The sequence below is a fragment of the Aedes albopictus genome, chromosome 2 (assembly GCF_035046485.1).
Source record: "Aedes albopictus strain Foshan chromosome 2, AalbF5, whole genome shotgun sequence".
NCBI lineage: Eukaryota > Metazoa > Arthropoda > Insecta > Diptera > Culicidae > Aedes > Aedes albopictus.
Window position 1 is genome coordinate 339,172,301 of NC_085137.1, and position 6,703 is coordinate 339,179,003.

At 38.9% G+C, this 6,703-nt stretch overlaps 1 protein-coding gene across 1 annotated transcript; it reads left to right on the forward strand.

Annotated features, from left to right (window-relative positions):
* The first annotated feature begins 352 nt into the window (after positions 1-352).
* On the forward strand, positions 353-2,734 carry LOC109430940 (transmembrane 7 superfamily member 3). Its single transcript, XM_019707052.3, has 3 exons — positions 353-650; positions 713-1,801; positions 2,048-2,734. The coding sequence occupies exons 1-3, from the start codon at positions 452-454 to the stop codon at positions 2,587-2,589; spliced, it is 1,830 nt and encodes a 609-aa protein (XP_019562597.3). The 5' UTR covers positions 353-451; the 3' UTR covers positions 2,590-2,734.
* Positions 2,735-6,703: the final 3,969 nt, after the last annotated feature.

Genomic DNA, 6,703 nt, shown 5'->3' on the forward strand with positions numbered 1-6,703 from the left:
TCGCGAAAAACATTAGAATGAACTGTGTTTAAATTTAAAATTTATAATTGTAATTTTCTTGGTACACAAGTGTCACAACTGTTTCGCATCTAGTGCGCTGTGTTTTTGACAACAACGAGAAGGTTGCGCACTACTTTTGACATGATTCAAAAACGTCGCGAGTTGGGTCGCATCGCGACTTGATTGTGCAACGTCCGGTTTGGTGGCGGCCCGACAATAATATTTAATAAATATTTTTTTTCCGGGCGTACCCTTATGAAAATTCTTGTTGAAATTTTTATTCGGGATGTCATTTGTAGTTTTGAAAAGGTGTTTTTGTCCAGTGTAGCAGTAGCAGTAAACAAACGACTGACAGCTGTTTACGGAAAAGAAGAAAACGAAAATATGTTTTGTTTGGGTTCTTTGTTTAAGTGCCATTTTTTGGGTTTAACATAGAATCTTTTCAAATTAAATGAATAATTCCGTAAAATATTGTAATTTGATAGTGCTTTTAACCTTGTTGTTGTGCAGCACACATTCTACGCTAGCCGAAAATGTAACATCCCATTCGCAGAATGGTAAACTACCGGAGCTTGTCTGGAGCGTTCCTTCGGAATCGGCGAATGCCGATGTGTTGTTCCTGGAACCAGTCGTAGATGTACCGCAGTTGGGTAAGTTTTTTATCAAGTTTTTGCACTATATCAATTCGACTGATACTACTTTTTTTCGACAGATTATAAGGTAGTTCAGCTCACTGTTCCGAAGAATATCAAAATGAACGACATCAATGATTACCGGGAAATAGTGCTTCCGGCTTATTCAAACACAGAAATTCAACTGACCAACATGGGCCGAAATGGCAAGCACGTAGGATTTGCGCTGATTCAGGTGAATGCGTACGAGTACAATGTTACCCTTAGCTACACGAAAACCATCATAGAGGGAGGCCACCTAACAGGATTGAATCTTGGTTTGATCTTGAACAGAGAGGGCAGTCTGTATGCTATCAATACGAATCCTCATGAGGACATATGGGTTTCGTTGGTTCTCATGTTGTACAACAAGACTGCTCCTTTGCCGGGAGGGTGCAACATGGAATTTCCGGTGGAGGTTTCCCCGGTTATGAATCTCACTTTAGGGGACTCTACCATCGAGGTCGACACGCCACCTGCATCTGCGGCTAGGCAGTTCAACGAGAGCTGTGGCAAAGCGGATCTGAAATATGAATCTTACTACCTGTCGATGCCGTCATACGATTTTTCCCAGAAAACCTATTTCACGTATATTCGCAAACTGATCAGCTATGCCAATGCGAAAGCTTCCGGAAGACTGAATAACTTGACCAGCTCCGTGTCGAGCATCAAGCGGATTTACGATCGACAAATAGGCCGGGGCATGGTGTTTGTGACGGTGGTTATTAATCCGGTCCATCAAGGATTTTCCGCTTATGTTCCGGTTCACTCGTATGCTTGCCAGCCATTCGTCAACGTCGGTGGATGCTACGAATTCAACGTTCCCATACGGGTAGTGGGATTGATTGTGACAATCATCATGGCCGCGGAAATTATAATCGGGTTTTGTCCTGGTATTGTGAAAGCATTTATTTGCGGAGGAATAGTTGGCCTAATTGCAACGATGAAGTTTGTCAAGGCGTGTAACCTACCCGTAACGGATACGGAGCTCGTTGCAATGCTGGTCCTGGGAACTATCGTTTGTGCCGTGCTATTCACTGCTACAGCCATATATTGTCCCATAGCGGCCATTCTTATATGCAACATTGTTGTTGGCTACATGATATGCAGCGTCATCTACTACGGATTTTGTAAGTATAATTCTATGTTCTAATTTGTTTTGATTAAATGTAGACACTTTTTAACAAAACTTCACTCACAGTTTCAAATTACATACCTGATTATTTAAACTACTGCATCACTTTTTGTGATAAGGAACGTTCGAAGTTTCGTTAGATGGGCTTTCTAGAGAGTATAGAAATAACCTACTATTTCCGATCCGTTCTAATTTGTCTGTGGTTTCAATATGATGTGTTTTATTTTCTGTATATTTTCAGACGGCAACCTTTTCATCCATATGTACGTGACACTCATACTGCTCTTGTGTGGCATCGGATTAGGATTACTGTTGACCTCAATCCCTGCATTTCTCCTTGCCAACAGTTTCCTGTTCGGGGCAGTTGCTTTGTTCTATGGGGTCAACGTGGTATTTAGCGCTCGCCTACATTACTCGCTTCGTAATTTGTATCATGGAGTTTACGAAGAAAATTACCAGACCGTTCTGTCCGATTCCACATTGGACATAAACGAGATAATGGCCTGCGCAAGCTTCATTATAATTCTCTCAATATGCATCTACTTGAGAGTCCGGTGTCGACTTCGGGAAAATCAAGCCGTGCCTAGTGGATTTTGGGTTCCATGTGGGCATCGTGGATCCAGAAGCAGCCTTGCCATTCTAGCTGACGATGCTTTTACGTACGATCATCCAACAATAACCCGTTGGACGAGCGGTGACGATGATGTGTTTGAATCGCCGGAGACTAATGCGAGATTTTTCGATCGTCTTCGTAATTTCCGACGGCAGAGAGTTCCTACTTAGTTGGGTCAACTGAACAGTAAGCAGCTTTTGATCAATATATACCAATGAATATATAATCTCATTTTCTTCTAAAATTGCGAATTGCCAAATTATTTGAATCTAGTAGCTTATTATGCTTATATAATAAATTTCTTTCTTCACAAAATTGGGCGTTTTACCTCAATGCATATCACAACTCTAGAAACAAGGCATAGAAATTGCAGCCTGACGCGCATTGAAACTGTAATTTAGGTAGCTACTAGAGATAGGTTGTCCGCTAGACTATTTCCAAGATATTTTTTGGAGCCTTATCGGGTATCGGTTCTCTTTCTGAGCATGTATAAGTAGGTTGACTCCAGAGGCACGTTCTTCTCCATTTGGGAAATTTGTGCCATTAATTAATTACACATTACTGAGCATGTATGCTTCCATTTTTATTCTAATCAAAGGATTAAAGCCATTCAGTGGGATGACTGCATGTTGGAAACGCCGTCCATAGCACTTGACCCTCTCTTTCCCGCGGTAGCACCGGAGCTATTTACATTGATTCATTAAAGATAAGAAAGTTTAATTTAATTACACAATGGCATACTGATTGCATCATCAATGTTTGAATTATCAAACAATTAAGTTACAATAAAAATTGTTGATGAATAATGAAATTAAGTTTACTAGGTATCAATTAATTTGCTAATCTGATTATATTTAGACCAAGAGTAACAATGTATGTTCAGACAACCAATGATTATACCGTGCCATGCCCTAATACCGTGACCTTAAGGATGCTCTTCACTTCAAAGAGCCCTGTAAAAATAAATAATACATGTTTCTGTATTATTGCTTACATAATACACAGTATAATAAATATGATTAATGGAATTCAAAATGTTTAATCCATTGTTAAAATCAAAGTTGTAAAACATAGCATTGTTCCTAATACCGTGTATGTGACCCGCATACATTGGTGGTCCTTTGAATCATTACTACATATATCAATCATACTAAGTTCATACTTGAAAGAACCTGTGCGTCAAACGTTGCCTAGATGTTTGTGTAATTGATTCATAAAGTAAAAAGTATCAATAATATTTTCAGTTTGCAAGTTGGTGGGGGCTGGCTCACCAACACTTCCGGTCCGCTTTAGTGCTTTATGCATCATTGTGGCCAGGTGTTGTTCTAGTTTTTCCAACTGTATTGTAAAGCATGAGCGGTGATCCTTGGCATTCTTGTGTAAATTGGGGTACTCGGAATGTTGATCGATCACCGATTATTGCTGGCAGATGCAGTGGAAAGTTTGTCTTAATACGTATCAATCGTCTCTGACAAACGAGAAAAACTGACCTCACTGATTACCTGTCTCTGAGCCAAATTTGGTATAGAGTCTTCAGTCTCCGATTAATCGCTTCATGTTTGATGGAGGCTTTTAATCCAATGGGTTACATAGCCGCTATCCGAATGAAGAGAGTAATGTTCCGCGTAATATATCACAAATCAAAAGAGGTGCGGTATATTACGTGGAGCGGATATACTGAATTGGGTACCAGACCAAGTCCCTGCTGGGTGGCACGAAATAGGTGAGCCATAGACAATAGAATCGTCAATGTCGTAGGGCATAGTATGTGACTATTGTCGAAACCAAAAAAACGTTTAATGCCCAACCAAATCATTAGCAATATCAATTTGCTTCAAACGCGTTCCAGTGATAGGGTTAAGATTAGGATCAATTATTACAATACAATTTCACGTTTCAATATGTGTTTAGTAGTTTTAGAGGTAACAGCCTAATAAGAAATTTTCTGTAGGTTCATAACTTGCCCTCAACGAGTTGAATGTTATATTGCCTCACAACTGTGAGCAACATTATTACTCATTAATAAAAGGTTGTATCATCAATATGGACATAGACTTGCTGAACGAAACATTTGACCAATTAACATCTTTCAGGTATAAAATAGGTAGTAGGACAAAACTTTTATTTTTAAAAGTAGTTATCTATGTTCATGATAGAAGAGTAGCGTAAAGTGATACCACCCGTTCCAGATCCAGAAACGTTTCACACTGAAAGAAGGTTGGAATGACAGTGTGAACAGAAGATCCGAACTGCTAGGTGTAGGAAGAAGTATGTTTATTTCCCCTCCCCTTCCCCAACACTCTGTAGAATTTTGATACAACTTCACGTAACTGTTTTAGAGGCTTCACTTATTAACAAATTTACAACAAACACGCTATAACAGTATCTAGAGAATCGTGGAGGGTGAGAAACCTGAACTAGTAGCAGTATTCATATAGATTAACAATTATACTCTATTATTTTCAATCATTGCAACATTATACTAATATGTGCGGGCCGCCCATTTGCGGAGTTGTGCGGCCAATTATTCTCTTTCCATTCCAGAAACGACCGTTTTGAAGCAAGAAGTGTCCTAATGGCCAACACAAACGGGACTTGTCCGAAACACACAAGATAAGTACAACAATTTTATAATCAGGCACCCAACTCTTTCTACTACTTTGCTAATAGATAAATACTTCAATATGCATACTTCAATATCAATTATTTGTTTGTTTGCGCCTTTATTTATGACACTATTGAAGCATTCGTGTCGCCGCGAAATAGTTTACATTTTATCTTATTCACATTTTTCAATTCACTTTAAAGTATCTGACACTGCTTTTACAATTGTGTATGTAAATTTGTATCTTAATTATGTTCATTATTAATAGTAGTCTGATAATCCAAGTCTAGTGATTTTTTTTTTCCCAAGGAATAGAAAGAGTTGGTGTCATAATCAATACAATACTTGAAACTGGAAACTCCTTATTTCCCCCTATGGGTTATAGGGAGGGGCGGGACATTCGAGCCTACTCATCAGTGGAAAGGACTTGATATGCTAATCGGTTTAGCATAGGGCAGATACAAGTCTACTGGTAGACGTATCGCCCAGCGAAACAACGCAGATTGGCCACGGCCAGGGGGTGCGTTGATTATAACAGAATAACAGAATAATATTTTCAGTTTGCAAGTTTTAGCCGAAACACGGTATTTGGAACACAAAAGGAACCATGCCCTAATACCGTGTATTGGTACTTTGCACTCACATTCTGTAAATATTTTTAATTGCTTGTTTTTGTAAATATGTGCTAAATTTATCACGCCTAACTTGAGAAGGTTTAATATGCTAATGATTGAACTAGTTACTCAGTTTAAAAAATAATACACTTCGTAAAATATTTGAGTTTTTTGTCAAATACACGGTAGGGTTCTATATTCGTCTGTTTCCCAATATAACTCAGTCAATTTTGAACCAGTTGACTTCAAATGTTGTACACGGGTAGATACAATACCTATCTCACCGCATTTCAAAAATTGTGTCAATTGGTTCAAATTTGACTGAGTTATAGCGGGAAACAGACTAAAATAGAAGCCACCGCCCAAGTGGCGCGATACCCTATTAGGAGACACACGGTATTAGGGCATGGCAAGGTACCAGTCGTAGGAAGGAAAGGGTCAAAACATCTAATATTAATCTCTAAAGTGACCAGACGTCCCGGATTGTGTGGGACAATCCCGGATTGTGCGGGACAGTCCCGGATTGTGCGGGACAGTCCCGGATTCAAGCTAGACGTCCCGCATTGTAAAGTGTCCCGGAAATGTCCTGGATTTCAACAATCGCTCAAAATCTGATATTTAATATGTTTTTTCTTGACAGAAATATCTGACAGATAAAATCCCAAGCATGTCAAAGGCTGCTGAATTCGTGAAAAAAATATTAGAACTTTTGAAGCGAGCATGAATTTTAGTTGGATAATCTTAAAGAATTCTTGAAAGATTATTTTGAGTAATGCATGAAAAGTTCCAATGAACAAAGTGTAATTGCGTTAGATACAAATCATCCAGCAAATACTGAAAAAATGCCTTAGTAACTGTTGACGGGGAAATCGAGGGATTGCTCACCGGGTTGTGAGCAGCACATCAAACGCGCTTGGATTTGCGTTTTCGTGCAGCTTTAAACTGCAAATAAGGTTTTATTATTACATATTTAATTCACATATAAATTCAAGATTCTTACACTTTCGGTGTTTTAACCAGATTCACCCTCCCGTACAACAATAGTTTATATTCTAAGATGGCATG

What these genes read in the sequence shown, in the direction of transcription:
- LOC109430940 (XM_019707052.3), top strand. Translation starts at nt 452, where the DNA reads ATGAATAATTCCGTAAAATATTGTAATTTGATAGTGCTTTTAACCTTG. An exon ending in CGTAGATGTACCGCAGTTGG is followed by an intron (nt 651 to 712) that starts GTAAGTTTTTTA and finishes TTTTTTCGACAG; the next exon opens with ATTATAAGGTAGTTCAGCTC. An exon ending in CGTCATCTACTACGGATTTT is followed by an intron (nt 1,802 to 2,047) that starts GTAAGTATAATT and finishes GTATATTTTCAG; the next exon opens with ACGGCAACCTTTTCATCCAT.